We start from the raw sequence: 23,327 nt of genomic DNA, 5'->3' as shown, positions 1-23,327 counted from the left end.
TATCGCTCTGAACCGGTACCGCAGCGCTAGCAGGACCCTGGGGGTCCTGAGCGCTGCGGGACCACCCACCGTTTTTAAACGTCGGCGCTGCACAGAGCCTAGGCAGCGCTGACGTTCATGTACAGTGGGCGGTCGGGAACCGGTTAACATGTCCCTTTCGTCACATTATTTTCAGGGGTACCATCATTTCTGTCCAGGCCTAACTTTTTTTTAAATTCTGTGGAAGCAGGGTAGAAAAGCAATGACTGACTTTCATTTGTTCATTTTCATAGAGTTTTAATTTATTACTTTTGTCAGATTCAAGTTATTTCTGTGACCATTGTGGGTTTTTCTTTCATTAAACGAGGAGTACCAACAATTTTGACCACATGTGTATGTTACAAAGTATTTTATTTTTCACGCATGCTATTGATTTATGGAGAAAAAAAACGATTTAATACAACGGTTATTCTTTCAGCCCTGTACTTAACAAAATGATGCAACTGCTAGTCTTAAAGAAAAGAAACTTTAATATATGTGCAAATAAAAAGAAATAAATTATGAGTGACCATTATAAGGCACTAAGATTTATACCGGTTCACGACATATTGTTACATGTCCTCTTGATGACAAAGCGAGATCTGATTTGTAAAGGTGCCGTCTCCTTCAATTCACAAAGTCTGAAAGATAAATAAGCAAATGGTCACAGTAAAGGGTTACCTTGTGGATAATACGAGTACATTGTGGACAGTTAGTGGAGTGAGGCTGTTCTTAGTGTGCTTTCACATTGCATTCAGTGGCTCACTTTGAGGCTTATGTCTGAACCCCCCACAAAACGGGATTCTGACGTATGCACCGACAGGGCCATAGACTGTAATGGTGCCGATAGTGAAGGTGCGCTGTGGTGTGCATCATTTTTGGGTGTCTACGCCACCTGGAGACTGATGCCCAAATGCAGTCTACTTCGTCTGGGTGTCTGCCCCCAGTAGGTGTATATGCCTTAAAATGATGTACGGCAGAGCACACGTTCGCTCTGCCGGTTCCATTATAGTCTATGGACCCGTCAGCATGTACGCCTGAATTCCGGTTTTGGGGGATTTAGACGTAAGCCTTGACGGGGCCACTGAACTGGTGCCAGAACGCAATGTGAAAGCACCCAAACCCTTTTGGGTTCTGAGTCTGTCCTTGGGGTTCTGCTGATTGCAGAAGCGATAAATCAGCTACAGACTGCCATTGATCACGTCTTCTGTCTGCCCTTTGGCCATCTATGTAAGCTCCAATGAGTGCTATGTAATGAACAGACGTATTGATTATGCATTGGATCGGACGATCATTTGATCACTATAGAGAGGTCTTTCCAACAGCCGGGCCCTTATAGATGCCTGCTAAAATACGGAGCAGCTAAAATAATGGTCAGCCATGAAGGCCTTTTCGAGGCTGGCCATTTTGGGGTTTATATTTCCCTATTTACTTACAACACATGACCACATGTCTTTTTCCATCAAAAAACATGGCATAACCCTCATTGTACATTTACTCTCCATCGTCCCCCCACAGTGATATCAGATGGGGCGGCACTATGACATAACTCACCCGTTGGAAGAGCTGCTGGGACAGAAAGCGAGAGGCTGTCTTTCCCACGTTTTGCTGGCCTCCATTTTTACAGTGAATATAACCATAAAGATTTGCCGATTGGAGGGAAATGCCAGCAATCACTAAGGCCTGCGTGGATGGAAGAAATGACCGTTAATAATTAGCAGCCTTTTGTTTTTTAATTCTTTTCTTTCTTTGTGAGTACGGTCATTTTACCATGTCTGGATCTAAGACCTTATGGTGCAAAGATCAGGATGTATGACATTATCCCTCGGGGAAAGACTAGGCTCTCTTGATTAGTGAAGCACTGAAAATTTCCAGTAATTTATTTAAAAATAAAAATCTCATGATGTTGAACATTTCTCCTTTCACAGAAAGAGGAAGGAAGGTGGTTCTCGTGAGTTTAAGGTCTGCACACTGTCACATTGTATCGGTCTCGTGGCAAATGCTTAAAAACTTTTCCCTAATATATGCTCGGTCAGTGATCTAACTAAACTAATATCATTTATATAATATATATTTATATATTCTGCCTCTACAAGTGAGCCTGCATTCAAAACAGACAGTAGATGATTGGCTCTTATATCTTCCTTCCATGTTTTTTGAAGGCATTTCCATCAGTACAATCAATGGTCACTTTGCAATATTCTTAAAGGGAATATGTCAGCAGGTTTTTGCTATGCAGTCTGAAGACCGCATGAGGTAGGGGTTAAACAGATTTCTGTGATGCCCCTCTGATCAAGCTCTATGGTTTTGTTTGCTTGCTGTGATTGTTTTATCACCAGGAGCTTATCATGCATGCTAGTCTGACACGCCCCCTCCTGTGATAGGCAGCTCATTGTTTATGGACATTGTAGATACAGAGTCTGGTGTGGGCGGGGTTAGCTTTCTCAGCTCTGCTTCATTGCTTAATCTAAAAGCTCTGATTGTGTGAGAATGGCTGCACCCAGTAATCTAAGTGATACATCATTGGATTCAGCTTCTCTTTGCCTACAGAAGGCTGCTCTCAGATGAGGTAGCAAAAACCTGCTGACAGATTCCCTTTAAGTTTGGAAATTAGCCCCTCTCCGTGGGATTGCTGGGGGTGAAACTGCTGGGACCAACACTGATTCTCAAGAACCATTCTATGGCTATTCAGATGGAAGCCCTCACTGGAAGTGCTGAGCGAGGAAGAAAATATATTGTGAGACTGGCCCATATCAAATATTTTACAATAAATACACACTATATGAAAGTTTTCTATAAGTAACAATTCTTTACCCAACTAGCTGTGTCTATGTTTACAACACGTTTCTTGTAGGTATGACATGTTCTCAATTAGTTGATTAGTAACATCAGTGATCATTCAATCTGAAAGGGTTCATAGATTTTTGCAAACCTCATTTAGATATGATATGGGACGGATTTGAGTTACAGATATTTCTGCACATAACCTGTTACCTGTGAAAACGCTCATCCAGGTATAGTCAATAGCTGATTTGTTGCCAAAGTTTTGGACACTCATATCCCACCAAATGGGGTTTGCAAAAGTTCATGTACTTGCCACAAAAATAAACCCATTTAGGTAAATGTAACTGACTTTCCAATACACACATTTCGTCAGCAACAACCATATACATAGGAATTTAGTATAGGACAAATACAGCCATAAATAGCAGTCTGGATTGATCCAAACATCGACATGGCAAACGTAACTGGCCGATTGGTGAGACAGTGGATAAAATAAATGTGAAAGTGCAGCGTGGCTTGTGCAGTGATTGTATGATTGGGCATACACATGGAGTTACCGCGGACATGATCGCTCATGTATGATTTTCATATGGTGTTGGGTAAAATCAAACTCCGGGAGCTGTATATTATGCCCTTGAGCAGCTTTAGAGTATATTATAGAGTATACTTCCAACTGATGTTCTTCACGATTCTATGAAGGAAAACAGCGTTTTGACGCATGCAGCTAAATCTGTAATAAAGTGGTCATAAAAGGTCTATCTGCTGCCAGAATAAACATTATCATGTTTGGGTCTCTTCTAAGGCAACCAAAAGAATGAGCCCATACTATAAGGAATCTTAAAGCACCACTCCAGAGTTTATTTTAATTTCACCGCTAGAGTGGTGCTACTAATGTACGCTCCCTGCCTCTAGTCTTGTACTCACCAGCCGCCATCTTCATCCGTTATCGGCACCGCTCTGGTCGTCTTCTGCAGGTTGTGACCTGTCGGATCGCTCCAGTGTTTGCTGGGCGATCCAGAAGTCACAACTCAATGTAAGTCTATGGGAGGCAGAACGAGGCTCTCAAAGACTTACACTGCGGTCACAAGATGGCGGCGTCGGGAAAAGCTGAAGACGGCGGCTGGTAAGTATAATACTACAGTCAAGAAAGTTATATTAGTGGCACCACTTCAGCTTCTTTTTTTTTTTGTTTTAAAGATTTCAGGGTGAAAAGAAGTTATGAGCCTGTGCATAAGGACAAGGTGACCTAATGATGAAAGGTTTGGTACAAGGTGATCCATGTTGTTAATCTTCCTGGAGAACATACCAGCCATTTTAACTTCAGAGAGAATAATGTGCTGAAGAAGAACACAGTCCAGATCATGGGGCAAATAATCAACCCCAACCAGAAGATCCGAGCTTCAACTTCTGTGGATATGGAATTGGCTGGAACCTGAAAAGGAGAGAAATGTGTCAGCCAAACAACTACAGTGTGAACTGTACATGATCACTGGGCCTTACCCCCACACCCCCAAAAGATAGGCCAGAAAAGTCTGATAGCTGGAACCTGTGATGATGTTCAAATGGGATCAGGGGTCTCTGTTCTGAACATGGGAGTTAGGTAAAATCTGAAAATATCAAACATTTATGGCATATACTTATTTTACTCACTTATATAGTGCTATTAATTCCACAGCACTGTACAGCATCCATCATCACTGTCCCCATTGGGGCTCACAATCTAAATTCCCTATCTGTATGTCTTTGGAGGGTGGGAATAAACCCACACAAACACAGGGAGAACATACAAACTCCTTGCAGATGTTCTCAGGTCTGAACTTTTGAGCTAGCGCTAAAAGCATGTACAGCGCCCTCAGGTGGTATACAGTGTCATAGCCACAAAGCTGAACTTCTGGGGAAGGGATCGTTGCATTTATGCTGGCATATCTACAGCAGGGTTCCCCAACTCCAGTCCTCAAGGCCCACCAACAGGTCATGTTTTCAGGATTTCCTTAGTATTGCACAGGTGATAATTCCATCATCAGCACAGGCAATAGTTACATCACCTGTGCAATACTAAGGAAATCCTGAAAACATGACCTGTTGGTGGGCCTTGAGGACTGGAGTTGGGGAACCCTGATCTACAGGACTGAACTTCTGGGCTAGGGCTCTCAGCATGTATAGCGCCCTCAAGTGGTGTACTGTGTAATATGCACAGGTCTGAACTTCTGGGCTAGGGCTCTCAGCATGTATAGCGCCCTCAAGTGGTGTACTGTGTAATATGCACAGGTCTGAACTTCTGGGCTAGGGCTCTCAGCATGTATAGCGCCCTCAAGTGGTGTACTGTGTAATATGCACAGGTCTGAACTTCTGGGCTAGGGCTCTCAGCATGTATAGCGCCCTCAAGTGGTGTACTGTGTAATATGCACAGGTCTGAACTTCTGGGCTAGGGCTCTCAGCATGTATAGCGCCCTCAAGTGGTGTACTGTGTAATATGCACAGGTCTGAACTTCTGGGCTAGGGCTCTCAGCATGTATAGCGCCCTCAAGTGGTGTACTGTGTAATATGCACAGGTCTGAACTTCTGGGCTAGGGCTCTCAGCATGTATAGCGCCCTCAAGTGGTGTACTGTGTAATATGCACAGGTCTGAACTTCTGGGCTAGGGCTCTCAGCATGTATAGCGCCCTCAAGTGGTGTACTGTGTAATATGCACAGGTCTGAACTTCTGGGCTAGGGCTCTCAGCATGTATAGCGCCCTCAAGTGGTGTACTGTGTAATATGCACAGGTCTGAACTTCTGGGCTAGGGCTCTCAGCATGTATAGCGCCCTCAAGTGGTGTACTGTGTAATATGCACAGGTCTGAACTTCTGGGCTAGGGCTCTCAGCATGTATAGCGCCCTCAAGTGGTGTACTGTGTAATATGCACAGGTCTGAACTTCTGGGCTAGGGCTCTCAGCATGTATAGCGCCCTCAAGTGGTGTACTGTGTAATATGCACAGGTCTGAACTTCTGGGCTAGGGCTCTCAGCATGTATAGCGCCCTCAAGTGGTGTACTGTGTAATATGCACAGGTCTGAACTTCTGGGCTAGGGCTCTCAGCATGTATAGCGCCCTCAAGTGGTGTACTGTGTAATATGCACAGGTCTGAACTTCTGGGCTAGGGCTCTCGGCATGTATAGCGCCCTCAGGTGGTGTACTGTGTAATATCCACAGGTCTGAACTTCTGGGCTAGGACTCTCAGCATGTATAGCGCCCTCAGGTGGTGTACAGTGTAATATGCACAGGTCTGAACTTCTGGGCTAGGACTCAGCATGTGTAGCGCCCTCAGGTGGTGTACAGTGTAATATGCACGGGTCTGAACTTCTGGGCTAGGACTCTCGGCATGTATAGCCCCCTCAGGTGGTGTACTGTGTAATATGCACAGGTCTGAACTTCTGGGCTAGGGCTCTCGGCATGTATAGCCCCCTCAGGTGGTGTACTGTGTAATATCCACAGGTCTGAACTTCTGGGCAAGGACTCAGCATGTGTAGCGCCCTCAGGTGGTTTACAGTTTAATATGCACAGGTCTGAACTTCTGGGCTAGGACTCTCGGCATGTATAGCGCCCTCAGGTGGTGTACAGTGTAATATCCACAGGTCTGAACTTCTGGGCTAGGACTCAGCATGTGTAGCGCCCTCAGGTGGTGTACAGTGTAATATGCACGGGTCTGAACTTCTGGGCTAGGACTCTCGGCATGTATAGCGCCCTCAAGTGGTTTACAGTGTAATATCCACAGGTCTGAACTTCTGGGCTAGGACTCAGCATGTGTAGCGCCCTCAAGTGGTGTACAGTGTAATATCCACAGGTCTGAACTTCTGGGCTAGGGCTCTCGGCATGTGTAGCGCCCTCAGGTGGTGTACTGTGTAATATGCACGGGTCTGAACTTCTGGGCTAGGACTCTCAGCATGTATAGCGCCCTCAGGTGGTGTACAGTGTAATATCCACAGGTCTGAACTTCTGGGCTAGGACTCAGCATGTGTAGCGCCCTCAAGTGGTTTACAGTGTAATATCCACAGGTCTGAACTTCTGGGCTAGGACTCTCAGCATGTATAGCGCCCTCAGGTGGTTTACAGTGTAGTATCCACAGGTCTGAACTTCTGGGCTAGGGCTCTCAGCATGTATAGCGCCCTCAGGTGGTTTACAGTGTAATATCCACAGGTCTGAACTTCTGGGCTAGGACTCAGCATGTATAGCGCCCTCAAGTGGTGTACAGTGTAATATCCACAGGTCTGAACTTCTGGGCTAGGACTCAGCATGTATAGCGCCCTCAGGTGGTGTACTGTGTAATATCCACAGGTCTGAACTTCTGGGCTAGGACTCTCAGCATGAATAGCGCCCTCAGGTGGTGTACTGTGTAATATCCACAGGTCTGAACTTCTGGGCTAGGACTCAGCATGTATAGCGCCCTCAGGTGGTTTACAGTGTAATATCCACAGGTCTGAACTTCTGGGCTAGGACTCTCACCATGTATAGCCCCCTCAGGTGGTGTACTGTGTAATATGCACGGGTCTGAACTTCTGGGCTAGGGCTCTCGGCATGTATAGCGCCCTCAAGTGGTGTACTGTGTAATATCCACAGGTCTGAACTTCTGGGCTAGGACTCAGCATGTATAGCGCCCTCAGGTGGTGTACAGTGTAATATCCACAGGTCTGAACTTCTGGGCTAGGACTCTCAGCATGTATAGCGCCCTCAGGTGGTGTACTGTGTAATATCCACAGGTCTGAACTTCTGGGCAAGGACTCCGCATGTGTAGCGCCCTCAGGTGGTTTACAGTTTAATATGCACAGGTCTGAACTTCTGGGCTAGGACTCTCGGCATGTATAGCGCCCTCAGGTGGTGTACAGTGTAATATCCACAGGTCTGAACTTCTGGGCTAGGACTCAGCATGTGTAGCGCCCTCAGGTGGTGTGCAGTGTAATATGCACGGGTCTGAACTTCTGGGCTAGGACTCTCGGCATGTATAGCGCCCTCAAGTGGTTTACAGTGTAATATCCACAGGTCTGAACTTCTGGGCTAGGACTCAGCATGTGTAGCGCCCTCAAGTGGTGTACAGTGTAATATCCACAGGTCTGAACTTCTGGGCTAGGGCTCTCGGCATGTGTAGCGCCCTCAGGTGGTGTACTGTGTAATATGCACAGGTCTGAACTTCTGGGCTAGGACTCTCAGCATGTATAGCGCCCTCAGGTGGTGTACAGTGTAATATCCACAGGTCTGAACTTCTGGGCTAGGACTCAGCATGTGTAGCGCCCTCAAGTGGTTTACAGTGTAATATCCACAGGTCTGAACTTCTGGGCTAGGACTCTCAGCATGTATAGCGCCCTCAGGTGGTGTACTGTGTAATATCCACAGGTCTGAACTTCTGGGCTAGGACTCAGCATGTATAGCGCCCTCAGGTGGTGTACTGTGTAATATGCACGGGTCTGAACTTCTGGGCTAGGACTCAGCATGTATAGCGCCCTCAAGTGGTTTACAGTGTAATATGCACAGGTCTGAACTTCTGGGCTAGGACTCAGCATGTATAGCGCCCTCAAGTGGTGTACAGTGTAATATGCACGGGTCTGAACTTCTGGGCTAGGACTCAGCATGTATAGCGCCCTCAAGTGGTGTACAGTGTAATATGCACAGGTCTGAACTTCTGGGCTAGGACTCAGCATGTATAGCGCCCTCAAGTGGTGTACTGTGTAATATCCACAGGTCTGAACTTCTGGGCTAGGACTCAGCATGTATAGCGCCCTCAGGTGGTTTACAGTGTAATATCCACAGTTCTGAACTTCTGGGCTAGGACTCAGCATGTGTAGCGCCCTCAAGTGGTGTACTGTGTAATATCCACAGGTCTGAACTTCTGGGCTAGGACTCAGCATGTATAGCGCCCTCAGGTGGTGTACAGTGTAATATCCACAGGTCTGAACTTCTGGGCTAGGACTCTCAGCATGTATAGCGCCCTCAGGTGGTGTACTGTGTAATATCCACAGGTCTGAACTTCTGGGCTAGGACTCTCAGCATGTATAGCGCCCTCAGGTGGTGTACTGTGTAATATCCACAGGTCTGAACTTCTGGGCTAGGACTCAGCATGTGTAGCGCCCTCAGGTGGTTTACAGTGTAATATCCACAGGTCTGAACTTCTGGGCTAGGACTCAGCATGTATAGCGCCCTCAGGTGGTGTACAGTATAATATCCACAGGTCTGAACTTCTGGGCTAGGACTCAGCATGTATAGCGCCCTCAGGTGGTGTACAGTATAATATCCACAGGTCTGAACTTCTGGGCTAGGACTCAGCATGTATAGCGCCCTCAGGTGGTGTACAGTGTAATATCCACAGGTCTGAACTTCTGGGCTAGGACTCTCGGCATGTATAGCCCCCTCAGGTGGTGTACTGTGTAATATGCACGGGTCTGAATTTCTGGGCTAGGACTCTCAGCATGTGTAGCGCCCTCAGGTGGTTTACAGTGTAATATCCACAGGTCTGAACTTCTGGGCTAGGACTCAGCATGTATAGCGCCCTCAGGTGGTGTACAGTATAATATCCACAGGTCTGAACTTCTGGGCTAGGACTCAGCATGTATAGCGCCCTCAGGTGGTGTACAGTGTAATATCCACAGGTCTGAACTTCTGGGCTAGGACTCAGCATGTGTAGCGCCCTCAGGTGGTGTACAGTGTAATATGCACGGGTCTGAACTTCTGGGCTAGGACTCAGCATGTATAGCGCCCTCAGGTGGTGTACAGTGTAATATCCACAGGTCTGAACTTCTGGGCTAGGACTCAGCATTAGTGTTGAGCCACCCCCGTAGTGTTCGGGTTCGGTTCGGTTCGTCGAACACCGGGATGTTCGAGGAACTGTTCGTCGAACACCTTAGAACACCGTCGAACACCGTTAAAACCAATGGCAGGCAAACAAAAACACATAGGAACACATAGAAAACACCTTCAAAGGTGTCCAAAAGCTGACAAACTGCTCAGAAGACGCTTTCTTTAAAAAAGCCGGCCGGCAATTCAGCAGCGGCATACACCGGTACCCGACAATTTAGACATGAAGGAATAGAGCATCACACATAGATTAGATAGATAGAAACATGTCAGTCACATATATATGAAGTACAGTGACAGTGTTGCTTACTGTACTTGTCATTTAGTGTAAAGGATTAAGGCTGTGTGCCCACGTAGCATTTTTCAAGCGTTTTTGATGCGGAATTTCCGCAGCGTAAACGCTTGAAAAACGCTTGGTAACACGCACCCCATGGTCCCCAATGGGATTCCGCAAGTTCTATGCACATGCTGCGGATTTTTCCGCAGCGTTTATGCTGCGTTCAAAAATCCGCAGCATGTCATTTAATTTTGCGTTTCCGCAAGCAGAATTGCCTTTGTTCAATGCATAAAAAACGCAAGGCAATTCCGCATGTGGAAAACGCGTGATAAACGCGCGAAAAAAGCGCGATAAACGCGTGCGGAATTCCGCATGCGTTTTTCCGGGAGAGGACTTGCATTTATGCAGCAGAAATTTTCTGCTTCATAAATGCAACGTGGGCACATAGCCTTATTAAAAAATATAATAGTGTTTTCGTGCACCGTCTCTTTAAAAAAGCCGGCCGGCAATTCAGCAGCGTACCCGACAATTTATAACAGACAGAATAGAGCTTCACACATAGATTAGATAGATAGAAACATGTCAGTCACATATATATGAAGTACAGTGACAGTGTTGCTTACTGTACTTGTCATTTACTGCAAAGGATTTATTAAAAAAAATAATAGTGTTTTCATGCACCGTCTCTTTAAAAAAGCCGGCCGGCAATTCAGCATCTGTACCCGACAATTTATAACAGACAGAATAGAGCTTCACACATAGATTAGATAGATAGAAACATGTCAGTCACATATATAATAAGTACAGTGACAGTGTTGGTTACTATACTTGTCATTTAGTATTAAAATAAAGGATTTATTATTAAAAAAAATTGGCGTGGGGTTCCCCGTAATTTTAGTCTCTAGCGGAGGTTAAGCAGACAGCTGGGGCAGATGTTTGAAGCCTGGGAAGGGGGTAATACCCACGGAGCTTCCCAGGCTACTAATATCAGCCCCCAGCTGAATACCTAGCCTTTACTAGCTATTAAAATGGAGGACCCCCCCCAAAAAAAATGACGTGGGGTCCCCCCTAATTTAATAGCTAGCAAAGGCTAGGCAGACAGCTGGGGGCTGATATTAATAGCCCAGGAAGGGAGCCATGAATATTGGCCCCCTCCCAGGCTAGAAACACCAGCCGTCAGCCGCCCCAGAAATGGCGCATCCATAGGATGCGCCAATTCTGGCACTTAGCCTCGCTCTTCCACGCTGCCCTGGTGCGGTGGCAGGGGGTAATAGGGTTGGGGTTGATGTCAGCTTATAATGCCAGCTGACATCAAGCCCAGGTTAGTAATGGAGAGGCGTCTATAAGACACCCCCATTACTAACCCCATAGTCAAAGTTAAAAAAAAAACACAAACACCCAGAATAAAGTCCTTTAATTGAAATAAAGACACAATTCTTTATTGTTCTAAATTAAACCATACTTACCATCACGCCCATTCCAGCTGAAGCCAACGATCTCCTGCAATAAAAGAAAAATAATAAAGCAACCTCATCCTTACCTTTCCATGGTTCCCAGGACAGCTTCAGCTCTGCTACATCGAGATGACAGGCTGGACCGCAGCAGAACCCTGCCATCCAGCCTGTCATCCCGCAGACACTGAGAAGCGCAGGCATGCTTGCGCTCCTCAGTGTCTGACTGTGACGGCATCCAGATGAGCCGACAATGAACTCGGCTCACCTCATGTACGTCACTGACAGCGTGGGAAAATTCTCCTGCACTCAGCGCTTCAGCGTGAGAATTTTCCCACGCTGTCAGTGACGTGCATGAGGTGAGCCGAGTTCATTGGACATGACCTCGGCTCATCTGGATGCTGTCACAGCCAGACACTGAGTAGCGCAAGCAAGCCTGCGCTTCTCAGTGTCTGCGGGATGACAGGCTGGATGGCAGCGTTCTGCTGCGGTCCAGCCTGTCATCTCGATGTAGCAGAGCTGAAGCTGTCGTGGGAACCATGGAAAGGTAAGGATGATGTTGCTTTATTATTTTACTTTTATTGCAGGAGATCATTGGCTTCAGCTGGAATGGGCGTGGCGGTAAGTATGGTTTAATTTAGAACAATAAAGAATTGTGTCTTTATTTCAATTAAAGGACTTTTTTCTGGGTGTTGTGTTTTTTTTAAATACTTTACTAGAAATTCATGGTGGTCATGTCTAATATTGGCGTGACCCCATGAATTTCGGGCTTAGGGCCAGCTGATAATGCCAAGCTGGCCTTAACCCCTTTATTACCCAGTGAGCCACCGCACCAGGGCCCTGGATGAGTTGGGTACAGCGCCAGAAGATGGCGCTTCTATGAACGCGCCATTTTCCGGGGCGGCTGCGGACTGCAATTTGCAGCGGGTGGGGCCCAGAAAGCTTGGGCCTCCCTGCGCTGCGGATTCCAGCCCCCAGCTGCCTAGTTGTACCTGGCTGGACACAAATATAGTGCGAAGCCCCACGTCAATTTTTTTTAAATTATTTCATGAAATAATTTTTTTAAAAAAGGGCTTCCCTATATTGTTGTGTCCGGCCAGGTACAAATAGGCAGCTGGTGGTTGGGGGCAGCCCGTTCCTGCCTGCTGTACCTGACTGGACACAAATATAGTGCGAAGCCCCACGTCAATTTTTTTTTCATTATTTCATGAATTTCCTGAAATAATTTAAAAAAAATTGACGTGGGGCTTCGCACTATATTTGTGTCCAGTCAGGTACAGCAGGCAGGAACGGGCTGCCCCCAACCACCAGCTGCCTATTTGTACCTAGCCGGACACAACAATATAGGGAAGCCCTTTTTTTCTTAATTATTCCATGAATTTCATGAAATAATTAAAAAAAAAAATACGTGGGGCTTCGCCCTATTTTTGTGTCCAGCCAGGTACAACAAGGCAGCTGGGGGCTGGAATCCGCAGCGCAGGGAGGCCCAAGCTTTCTGGGCCCCACCCGCTGCAAATTGCAGTCCGCAGCCGCCCCAGAAAATGGCGCGTTCATAGAAGCGCCATCTTCTGGCGCTGTACCCAACTCATACAGGGCCCTGGTGCGGTGGCTCACTGGGTAATAAAGGGGTTAAGGTCAGCTTGGCATTATCAGCTGGCCCTAAGCCCTAAATTCATGGGATCACGCCAATATTAGACATGACCACCATGAATTTCTAGTAAAGTATTTAAAAAAACACAAACACCCAGAATAAAGTCCTTTAATTGAAATAAACACACAATTCTTTATTGTTCTAAATTAAACCATACTTACCGTCACACCCATTCCAGCTGAAGCCAATGTCTTCTGCAATAAAAGTAAAATAATAAAGCAACATCATCCTTACCTTTCCATGGTTCCCACGACAGCTTCAGCTCTGCAACATCGAGATGACAGGCTGGACCGCAGCAGAACGCTGCCATCCAGCCTGTCATCCCGCAGACACTGAGAAGCGCAGGCATGCTTGCGCTCCTCAGTGTCTCGCTGTGACGGCATAAAGATGAGACAAGCTCATGTCCAATGAACTCGGCGCACCTCATGCACGTCACTGACAGCGTGGGAGAATTCTCCTGCACTCAGCACTTCAGCGTGAAAATTCTCCCACGCTGTCAGTGACGTACATGAGGTCAGCTGAGTTCATTGGACATGAATGAGCTCACCTCATGCACGTCACTGACAGCGTGGGAAAATTCTCACGCTGAAGCGCTGAGTGCAGGAGAATTTTCCCACGCTGTCAGTGACGTGCATGAGGTGAGCTCATTCATGTCCAATGATCTCAGCTCACCTCATGCACGTCACTGACAGCGTGGGAAAATTCTCCTGCACTCAGCGCTACAGCGTGAGAATTCTCCCACGCTGTCAGTGACGTGCATGAGGTGAGCTCATTCATGTCCAATGAACTCAGCTGACCTCATGCACGTCACTGACAGCGTGGGAGAATTCTCACGCTGAAGTGCTGAGTGCAGGAGAATTCTCCCACGCTGTCAGTGACGTGCATGAGGTGCGCCGAGTTCATTGGACATGAACTCGTCTCATCTTTATGCCGTCACAGCCAGACACTGCAGAGCGCAAGCAAGCCTGCGCTTCTCAGTGTCCGCGGGATGACAGGCTGGATGGCAGCGTTCTGCTGCGGTCCAGCCTGTCATCTCGATGTAGCAGAGCTGAAGCTGTCGTGGGAACCATGGAAAGGTAAGGATGAGGTTGCTTTATTATTTTTCTTTTATTGCAGGAGATCGTTGGCTTCAGCTGAAATGGGCGTGATGGTAAGTATGGTTTAATTTAGAACAATAAAGAATTGTGTCTTTATTTCAATTAAAGGACTTTATTCTGGGTGTTTGTGGTTTTTTTAACTTTGACTATGGGGTTAGTAATGGGGGTGTCTTATAGACGCCTCTCCATTACTAACCTGGGCTTGATGTCAGCTGGCATTATAAGCTGACATCAACCCCAACCCTATTACCCCCTGCCACCGCACCAGGGCAGCGTGGAAGAGCGAGGCTAAGTGCCAGAATTGGCGCATCCTATGGATGCGCCATTTCTGGGGCGGCTGACGGCTGGTGTTTCTAGCCTGGGAGGGGGCCAATATTCATGGCTCCCTTCCTGGGCTATTAATATCAGCCCCCAGCTGTCTGCCTAGCCTTTGCTAGCTATTAAATTAGGGGGGACCCCACGTCATTTTTTTTGGGGGGGTCCTCCATTTTAATAGCTAGTAAAGGCTAGGTATTCAGCTGGGGGCTGATATTAGTAGCCTGGGAAGCTCCGTGGGTATTACCCCCTTCCCAGGCTTCAAACATCTGCCCCAGCCGTCTGCTTAACCTCCGCTAGAGACTAAAATTACGGGGAACCCCACGCCAATTTTTTTTAATAATAAATCCTTTATTTTAATAGTAAATGACAAGCACAGTAACCAACACTGTCACTGTACTTATTATATATGTGACTGACATGTTTCTATCTATCTAATCTATGTGTGAAGCTCTATTCTGTCTGTTATAAATTGTCGGGTACAGATGCTGAATTGCCGGCCGGCTTTTTTAAAGAGACGGTGCATGAAAACACAATTATTTTTTTTAATAAATCCTTTGCAGTAAATGACAAGTACAGTAAGCAACACTGTCACTGTACTTCATATATATGTGACTGACATGTTTCTATCTATCTAATCTATGTGTGAAGCTCTATTCTTTCTGTTATAAATTGTCGGGTACAGATGCTGAATTGCCGGCCGGCTTTTTTGAAGAGACAGTGCATGAAAACACTATTATTTTTTTTAATAAATCCTTTGCAGTAAATGACAAGTACAGTAAGCAACACTGTCACTGTGCTTCTTATATGTGTGACTGACATGTTTCTATCTATCTAATCTATGTGTGAAGCTCTATTCTTTCGGTTCTAAATTGTCGGGTACCGGTGTATGCCGCTGCTGAATTGCCGGCTTTTCATGTTTCACTGTGAGCACTGTTCCCATCGATTTGGGCAATCACTGTAATGCCACAACCACCATGGCTGTGGCATTACAGTGAGTGGCAGACAATCCCTGCATGATTGGTGCTCTAAATAGCGCCAGACATGCAGGACACGCTTTTGGTGCACGAACAGTTATCGAACATAACCTCGAACAGCCGAATTTTTTGCAAATCGTTCGGGTTCGTCGAACAACTCGAACACCGCCCAAAACAGCTCGAATTTGAGATTGGCGAACAGTTCTAGTCGAACACCGCTCATCTCTACTCAGCATGTATAGCGCCCTCAAGTGGTGTACAGTGTAATATCCACAGGTCTGAACTTCTGGGCTAGGACTCAGCATGTATAGCGCCCTCAGGTGGTTTACAGTGTAATATCCACAGGTCTGAACTTCTGGGCTAGGACTCAGCATGTATAGCGCCCTCAGGTGGTTTACAGTGTAATATCCACAGGTCTGAACTTCTGGGCTAGGACTCAGCATGTATAGCGCCCTCAAGTGGTGTACAGTGTAATATCCACAGGTCTGAACTTCTGGGCTAGGACTCAGCATGTATAGCGCCCTCAAGTGGTGTACTGTGTAATATGCACGGGTCTGAAATTCTGGGCTAGGACTCAGCATGTATAGCGCCCTCAGGTGGTTTACAGTGTAATATCCACAGGTCTGAACTTCTGGGCTAGGACTCAGCATGTATAGCGCCCTCAAGTGGTGTACAGTGTAATATCCACAGGTCTGAACTTCTGGGCTACGACTCAGCATGTATAGCGCCCTCAGGTGGTGTACTGTGTAATATCCACAGGTCTCAACTTCTGGGCTAGGACTCTCAGCATGTATAGCGCCCTCAGGTGGTGTACTGTGTAATATCCACAGGTCTGAACTTCTGGGCTAGGACTCAGCATGTATAGCGCCCTCAGGTGGTGTACTGTGTAATATGCACGGATCTGAACTTCTGGGCTAGGACTCAGCATGTGTAGCGCCCTCAAGTGGTTTACAGTGTAATATGCACAGGTCTGAACTTCTGGGCTAGGACTCAGCATGTATAGCGCCCTCAAGTGGTGTACAGTGTAATATGCACGGGTCTGAACTTCTGGGCTAGGACTCAGCATGTATAGCGCCCTCAAGTGGTGTACTGTGTAATATCCACAGGTCTGAACTTCTGGGCTAGGACTCAGCATGTATAGCGCCCTCAGGTGGTTTACAGTGTAATATCCACAGTTCTGAACTTCTGGGCTAGGACTCAGCATGTGTAGCGCCCTCAAGTGGTGTACTGTGTAATATCCACAGGTCTGAACTTCTGGGCTAGGACTCAGCATGTATAGCGCCCTCAGGTGGTGTACAGTGTAATATCCACAGGTCTGAACTTATGGGCTAGGACTCTCAGCATGTATAGCGCCCTCAGGTGGTGTACAGTGTAATATCCACAGGTCTGAACTTCTGGGCTAGGACTCTCGGCATGTATAGCCCCCTCAGGTGGTGTACTGTGTAATATGCACGGGTCTGAACTTCTGGGCTAGGACTCTCAGCATGTGTAGCGCCCTCAGGTGGTTTAAAGTGTAATATCCACAGGTCTGAACTTCTGGGCTAGGACTCAGCATGTATAGCGCCCTCAGGTGGTGTACAGTGTAATATCCACAGGTCTGAACTTCTGGGCTAGGACTCAGCATGTGTAGCGCCCTCAGGTGGCGTACAGTGTAATATGCACGGGTCTGAACTTCAGGGCTAGGACTCAGCATGTATAGCGCCCTCAGGTGGTGTACTGTGTAATATGCACGGGTCTGAACTTCTGGGCTAGGACTCAGCATGTGTAGCGCCCTCAGGTGGTTTACAGTGTAATATCCACAGGTCTGAACTTCTGGGCTAGGACTCTCAGCATGTATAGCGCCCTCAGGTGGTGTACAGTATAATATCCACAGGTCTGAACTTCTGGGCTAGGACTCTCGGCATGTGTAGCGCCCTCAGGTGGATTACAGTGTAATATCCACAGGTCTGAACTTCTGGGCTAGGACTCAGCATGTATAGCGCCGTCAGGTGGTTTACAGTGTAATATCTACAGGTCTGAACTTCTGGGCTAGGACTCAGCATGTGTAGCGCCCTTAGGTGGTGTACAGTGTAATATGCACGGGTCTGAACTTCTGGGCTAGGACTCAGCATGTATAGCGCCCTCAGGTGGTTTACAGTGTAATATCCACAGGTCTGAACTTCTGGGCTAGGACTCTCGGCATGTATAGCGCCCTCAGGTGGTTTACTGTGTAATATGCACAGGTCTGAACTTCTGGGCTAGGGCTCTCGGCATTTATAGCGCCCTCAGGTGGTGTACAGTGTAATATGCACGGGTCTGAACTTCTGGGCTAGGGCTCTCGGCATTTATAGCTCCCTCAGGTGGTGTACAGTGTAATATGCACGGGTCTGAACTTCTGGGCTAGGGCTCTCGGCATGTATAGCGCTCTCAGGTGGTGTACAGTGTAATATGCACGGGTCTGAACTTCTGGGCTAGGACTCTCAGCATGTGTAGCGCCCTCAAGTGGTGTACAGTGTAATATGCACAGGTCTGAACTTCTGGGCTAGGGCTCTCGGCATGTATAGCGCCCTCAGGTGGTGTACTGTGTAATATCCACAGGTCTGAACTTCTGGGCTAGGACTCTCAGCATGTATAGCGCCCTCAGGTGGTGTACTGTGTAATATGCACGGGTCTGAACTTCTGGGCTAGGACTCAGCATGTATAGCGCCCTCAAGTGGTGTACAGTGTAATATGCACGGGTCTGAACTTCTGGGCTAGGACTCAGCATGTATAGCGCCCTTAAGTGGTGTACTGTGTAATATCCACAGGTCTGAACTTCTGGGCTAGGACTCAGCATGTATAGTGCCCTCAGGTGGTTTACAGTGTAATATCCACAGGTCTGAACTTCTGGGCTAGGACTCAGCATGTGTAGCGCCCTCAAGTGGTGTACTGTGTAATATCCACAGGTCTGAACTTCTGGGCTAGGACTCAGCATGTATAGCGCCCTCAGGTGGTGTACAGTGTAATATCCACAGGTCTGAACTTCTGGGCTAGGACTCAGCATGTATAGCGCCCTCAAGTGGTGTACTGTGTAATATCCACAGGTCTGAACTTCTGGGCTAGGACTCTCAGCATGTATAGCGCCCTCAGGTGGTGTACTGTGTAATATGCACGGGTCTGAACTTCTGGGCTAGGACTCAGCATGTATAGCGCCCTCAAGTGGTGTACAGTGTAATATGCACGGGTCTGAACTTCTGGGCTAGGACTCAGCATGTATAGCGCCCTTAAGTGGTGTACTGTGTAATATCCACAGGTCTGAACTTCTGGGCTAGGACTCAGCATGTATAGCGCCCTCAGGTGGTTTACAGTGTAATATCCACAGGTCTGAACTTCTGGGCTAGGACTCAGCATGTATAGCGCCCTCAGGTGGTGTACAGTGTAATATCCACAGGTCTGAACTTCTGGGCTAGGACTCAGCATGTATAGCGCCCTCAGGTGGTGTACAGTGTAATATCCACAGGTCTGAACTTCTGGGCTAGGACTCTCAGCATGTATAGCGCCCTCAGGTGGTGTACTGTGTAATATCCACAGGTCTGAACTTCTGGGCTAGGACTCAGCATGTGTAGCGCCCTCAAGTGGTGTACAGTGTAATATCCACAGGTCTGAACTTCTGGGCTAGGACTCAGCATGTATAGCGCCCTCAGGTGGTGTACAGTGTAATATCCACAGGTCTGAACTTCTGGGCTAGGACTCTCGGCATGTGTAGCGCCCTCAGGTGGTTTACAGTGTAATATCCACAGGTCTGAACTTCTGGGCTAGGACTCTCGGCATGTATAGCGCCCTCAGGTGGTTTACTGTGTAATATGCACAGGTCTGAACTTCTGGGCTAGGACTCTCAGCATGTATAGCGCCCTCAGGTGGTTTACTGTGTAATATCCACAGGTCTGAACTTCTGGGCTAGGGCTCTCGGCATCTATAGCGCCCTCAGGTGGTGTACAGTGTAATATGCACAGGTCTGAACTTCTGGGCTAGGGCTCTCGGCATGTATAGCGCCCTCAGGTGGTTTACTGTGTAATATGCACAGGTCTGAACTTCTGGGCTAGGACTCTCGGCATGTATAGCGCCCTCAGGTGGTTTACTGTGTAATATGCACAGGTCTGAACTTCTGGGCTAGGACTCTCGGCATGTATAGCGCCCTCAGGTGGTTTACTGTGTAATATGCACAGGTCTGAACTTCTGGGCTAGGGCTCTCGGCATTTATAGCGCCCTCAGGTGGTGTACAGTGTAATATGCACAGGTCTGAACTTCTGGGCTAGGGCTCTCGGCATTTATAGCGCCCTCAGGTGGTGTTCTGTGTAATATGCACAGGTCTGAACTTCTGGGCTAGGACTCTCAGCATGTATAGCGCCCTCAGGTGGTGTACTGTGTAATATGCACAGGTCTGAACTTCTGGGCTAGGACTCTCAGCATGTATAGCGCCCTCAGGTGGTGTACAGTGTAATATCCACAGGTCTGAACTTCTGGGCTAGGACTCAGCATGTATAGCGCCCTCAAGTGGTGTACAGTGTAATATCCACAGGTCTGAACTTCTGGGCTAGGACTCTCGGCATGTGTAGCGCCCTCAGGTGGTTTACAGTGTAATATCCACGGGTCTGAACTTCTGGGCTAGGACTCTCAGCATGTATAGCGCCCTCAGGTGGTTTACAGTGTAATATCCACAGGTCTGAACTTCTGGGCTAGGACTCAGCATGTGTAGCGCCCTCAGGTGGTTTACAGTGTAATATCCACAGGTCTGAACTTCTGGGCTAGGACTCTCAGCATGTATAGCGCCCTCAGGTGGTTTACAGTGTAATATCCACAGGTCTGAACTTCTGGGCTAGGACTCTCGGCATGTGTAGCGCCCTCAGGTGGTGTACTGTGTAATATGCACAGGTCTGAACTTCTGGGCTAGGACTCTCGGCATGTATAGCGCCCTCAGGTGGTTTACTGTGTAATATCCACAGGTCTGAACTTCTGGGCTAGGGCTCTCGGCATTTATAGCGCCCTCAGGTGGTGTACAGTGTAATATGCACAGGTCTGAACTTCTGGGCTAGGGCTCTCGGCATTTATAGCGCCCTCAGGTGGTGCACAGTGTAATATGCACGGGTCTGAACTTCTGGGCTAGGACTCTCAGCATGTATAGCGCCCTCAGGTGGTTTACAGTGTAATATCCACAGGTCTGAACTTCTGGGCTAGGACTCTCGGCATGTATAGCGCCCTCAGGTGGTTTACAGTGTAATATCCACAGGTCTGAACTTCTGGGCTAGGACTCTCGGCATGTGTAGCGCCCTCAGGTGGTGTACTGTGTAATATGCACAGGTCTGAACTTCTGGGCTAGGACTCTCGGCATGTATAGCGCCCTCAGGTGGTTTACTGTGTAATATCCACAGGTCTGAACTTCTGGGCTAGGGCTCTCGGCATTTATAGCGCCCTCAGGTGGTGTACAGTGTAATATGCACGGGTCTGAACTTCTGGGCTAGGGCTCTCGGCATTTATAGCGCCCTCAGGTGGTGTACAGTGTAATATGCACGGGTCTGAACTTCTGGGCTAGGGCTCTCGGCATGTATAGCGCCCTCAGGTGATGTACTGTATAATAATTCTGTAGCCTTGATTCATGCTTTAAGTCATTTTGGCAGGGGTGGGTATTAGTTTGTTTCACCTGGTTAACCACATAATTAGGCGGTGATAGGGCGGCCTACACTACACCACCGTGTCGCCATACCGCAGCCACCGTATGAGACTTCCCTGTCACCCTGACCAATAAAAGACTAGCCACACGTACCTTTCCTGTACCAGACAGTGGCACATGGTGACAGAAGTGACAATCCTCCTCCGTGAGAAGCACGGCTAGCTCTTACTCCCAGACATGGGACACAGGTGGGTCACACCTTGTACATTAGAACTGTGGAAGGCGCTGGGACCCCTCGTCTGACCTCTAGGCAGCACAGACCCCCCTGGGATCCACTTACTATACAAGTTAATCCCTTACAATAAAACCTAACCTGCATTTTATACCTTTTTGGCTTCAAATATCCAGTGACTTTTTCCATCTTCATCAATCTGGTTCCACCAGCGTAATCCGACCAGTAGTCGACCAGTAACGTTCTGACGGTAAGAAGCACAGAACTGGTTAATGCCGTCTTTTACAGGAAACATTTCTTTCTAGTGAATAACTTCTGTAAAACTTCTTATAGTCAATGCAATAAAAATATTCAGATTCTCTGCAGCTAATTACTATTGTATGCCTGAGATGAGCCAGCAGTATTAGGCTGTGTTCACACCTTGTGGTTTTGTTGCATTTTCAGCCACAGCAGTATTGATGCTCTTTAGCACAGTGGGGCCGCAACGTGTGAACGCAACCTTAGGCTGTATTCAGACGTGTGAGCATGTACCGTGATGCCAGGACTGGCCATAGGTCTCCTGATCTTAATTCGACAGTCTTATAGGCGTATGTGCGGTTGCTGAGTTTGGGTCAGGAGACCTGATGCCAGTCCGTGCACTGCGGTAAGTCCTCTTCTGGTTTCAGTACCGGTTAGGTTAGGTTAGTGCAGTCATAGAAATGTTAATGGAATAAGCAATAATGACAGATCCTTACCTTAACAGACCAAAAGTCAAAGGACAGAAGAAGCAGGATAGTGACAAAACACGTAACAAAGCTTTTGCTGAACCAGTCACAGAACAAATATGCAACAATAGCACCAACTCGAAAAAAGAGATGAAAAAATGTGGCCAGAGGATGCCTACGGAGACAACCCAGAAGACTTCAGAGGCAAGCACAGTATTTAGGGTACACAGCATATGTCACAACTTCTACAGTCATCGGAATTAAAGGGTTATTCCCCAGATCATAATATAGGGATAACGTACTGATTACTGGGATCTCCAGTGATCCCGTGCACTAGCCTACGCAGAGCTCCGTCTGCAATGGAACAGAGATGCTATTCCTCCACTCCTTCCGGCAGTCCCATAGACAATGGAGCAGAGATGCTATTCCACCACTCCTTCCGGCACTCCCATAGACAATGAATGGAGCAAAGATGCTATTCCGCCACTCCTTCCGGCACTCCCATAGACAATGAATGGAGCAGAGATGCTATTCCACCACTCCTTCCGGCACTCCCATAGACAATGAATGGAGCAGAAATGCTATTCCTCCACTCCTTCCAGCAGTCCCATAGACAATGGAGCAGAGATGCTATTCCGCCACTCCTTCCGGCACTCCCATAGACAATGAATGGAGCAGAGATGCTATTCCTCCACTCCTTCCAGCACTCCCATAGACAATGAATGGAGCAGAGATGCTATTCCTCCACTCCTTCCGGCACTCCCAAGGACAATGAATGGAGCGGAGATGCTATTCCTCCACTCCTTCCGGCACTCCCATAGACAATGAATGGAGCAGAGATGCTATTCCGCCACTCCTTCCAGCAGTCCCATAGATAATGAATGGAGCAGAGATGCTATTCCTCCACTCCTTCCAGCAGTCCCATAGACAATGAATGGAGTGAAGGTCGAGCGATCACTCCACCGCTGTATTTATATCAGGGCTCTGCACAGTTCCAGAGCCCTGGACTCGGGTCCCTAATGATCTGGGAATAACTCTCTGACAGTTAATTAAAATAGTGTATTCTTCATCAATATACATGAATAAACACATTTATATACAGTCATGGCCAAAAGTGTTGGCACCCTTGAAATTGTTCTAGAAGATGAGGAATTTCTTTTAGAAAATTAATGTAATTACACATGTTTTGTTATACACATGTTTATTTCCTTTGTATGTATTGAGACAACACAAAAAAAACTGAGGAAAAAAGGCAAATTGGACATAATTTCAAACAAAATCCCAAAAATTAGCAGGATACAATTGGTGGCACCTTTCCAAAATTGTGAGTAAACAACTTTGTTTCAAGCATGTGATGCTCGTTCAAACTTCCCT

The 23,327-nt window shown here is 47.4% G+C and overlaps 1 protein-coding gene across 3 annotated transcripts in view; it reads right to left on the bottom strand.

Moving 5' to 3' along the window:
• Positions 1-491: 491 nt before the first annotated feature.
• TVP23A (trans-golgi network vesicle protein 23 homolog A) overlaps positions 492-23,327 on the bottom strand; it is a 32,466-nt gene continuing 9,630 nt past the window's right edge. The window contains exons 3-7 of one of the 3 annotated variants that reach the window (XM_073647738.1): positions 21,984-22,128; positions 21,404-21,493; positions 4,109-4,234; positions 1,573-1,701; positions 492-659 (exon numbers count right to left, since the gene is read on the bottom strand). In XM_073647738.1, coding sequence (XP_073503839.1) covers positions 651-659; positions 1,573-1,701; positions 4,109-4,234; positions 21,404-21,493; positions 21,984-22,128 — 499 coding nt within the window. In that variant the 3' untranslated portion in view covers positions 492-650. Of the gene's footprint in view, positions 1,702-4,108; positions 4,235-21,403; positions 21,494-21,983; positions 22,129-23,327 lie in introns of those variants that run through there. The other 2 variants (XM_073647737.1, XR_012250735.1) reach the window with 2 other exon arrangements.

Source organism: Phyllobates terribilis, unplaced genomic scaffold (assembly GCF_046119375.1).
Source record: "Phyllobates terribilis strain yellow unplaced genomic scaffold, ASM4611937v1 Scaffold_9__5_contigs__length_417890890, whole genome shotgun sequence".
NCBI lineage: Eukaryota > Metazoa > Chordata > Amphibia > Anura > Dendrobatidae > Phyllobates > Phyllobates terribilis.
The sequence above is the reverse complement of the archived record's forward strand: the minus strand, read 5'-3'. Positions and strand labels throughout refer to the sequence as shown.